The following is a 1,151-nucleotide window of genomic DNA, read 5'->3' as shown; positions in this document are numbered from 1 at the left end:
GCCCTTTAATGTTTAATCCATTTACACTACTGATTAAAAATGCCACTTTTATCATATAATAAATCTCCACATGCATTTGAGTCTATTTCTGAAATCTAACCTTTTACATTGATCTATTTGTGGATTTACCAAAATGTTTTATTTACTGTAGCTTTATAACATATTTTACTGTCCCACAGGGTTAGTTTTACTTTATTACTTTTATTTGTCAGAAGTTTTCTGGATATTTTAATATGATCGGTGGTGGCAATGGTAGCATGGATGGTATTTTGACTAGATTTGAATGGTAGCATGGTGGTATTTTGACTAGATTCACACTGAATTCATAGGTTAGTTTAAGGAATAACACTCTTACCATAGTAAGTCTTCCCATTGAAAAAGAGCATATATTGGAAAAGTAATTCCAGTTACCTTTTATGTGCCTTTTTAAACCAAATTTTATTTTTTATGTAGGTCTTATCACTTCTTATAAAATTTACATCTGAAATATTTTTCTTTTTTATTGCTACTGTAAAGGTAATCATCTTTTCCACTATATATATCGTTATACTATTGCCTGCATATAGGAAAACTACTGATTTCTAATCCCAGTTTTATAAACACGACAGTAATTTTACTTGTAAAACTATTTGCAGCAATAAAACATTACCTTTGTAAATCCAGAACTTCATTTGCAATATCTGTTCCGATACTACCAGCACCAAGGACTGTTCCAGCAGACATTCCAGGCACAGTGATACATGACCGTTTAGAGGACGCTGAACAGTAACACAAAGAGAAAATCAACTGAAGACTTCCAAGTACGTCACCGTGGCTAACATGTCTCTTTCAATTCTCATCATCCTCCAGTTCTTTCCTTATAAGAAACAGACTAGCTACATCTTAAAATGTCAGAAACTTTCATCCTTGCATTACAAACATCACTCGGGATGCTCTAAGTTACTAATGAACAGTGACAGGCGTTAAATCAAAAGTGTGGGAAGTCACTGGGGGCACTGTCGTGATCTGTCCCCCGTGCAGTCCATTCCCACTTTCATGTCCACACCAATGCCAGAGCAGCACTCTTGTATTTTTAATATCTCCTATTTTTATTTATAAAAATAATATATTAATAAATTCCTATGGTGAAAATGGAGACTTTACCTCCTTCA

The 1,151-nt window shown here is 33.8% G+C and overlaps 1 protein-coding gene across 1 annotated transcript in view; it reads right to left on the bottom strand.

Moving 5' to 3' along the window:
* Positions 1-1,151, bottom strand: part of ARNTL2 (aryl hydrocarbon receptor nuclear translocator like 2) — a 93,001-nt gene that overhangs the window by 11,614 nt on the left and 80,236 nt on the right. Inside the window, exon 12 of the mRNA XM_012806772.1 lies at positions 650-758. Within this exon, the coding sequence (XP_012662226.1) occupies positions 650-758 (109 nt within the window). The remainder of the gene's footprint in view (positions 1-649; positions 759-1,151) is intronic.

Source organism: Otolemur garnettii, unplaced genomic scaffold (genome assembly GCF_000181295.1).
Source record: "Otolemur garnettii isolate 467f Iridium unplaced genomic scaffold, OtoGar3 scaffold00057, whole genome shotgun sequence".
Classification (NCBI taxonomy): Eukaryota; Metazoa; Chordata; class Mammalia; order Primates; family Galagidae; genus Otolemur; species Otolemur garnettii.
Note: the sequence above shows the minus strand (reverse complement) of the source record. Positions and strands in the feature narration are given on the sequence as shown.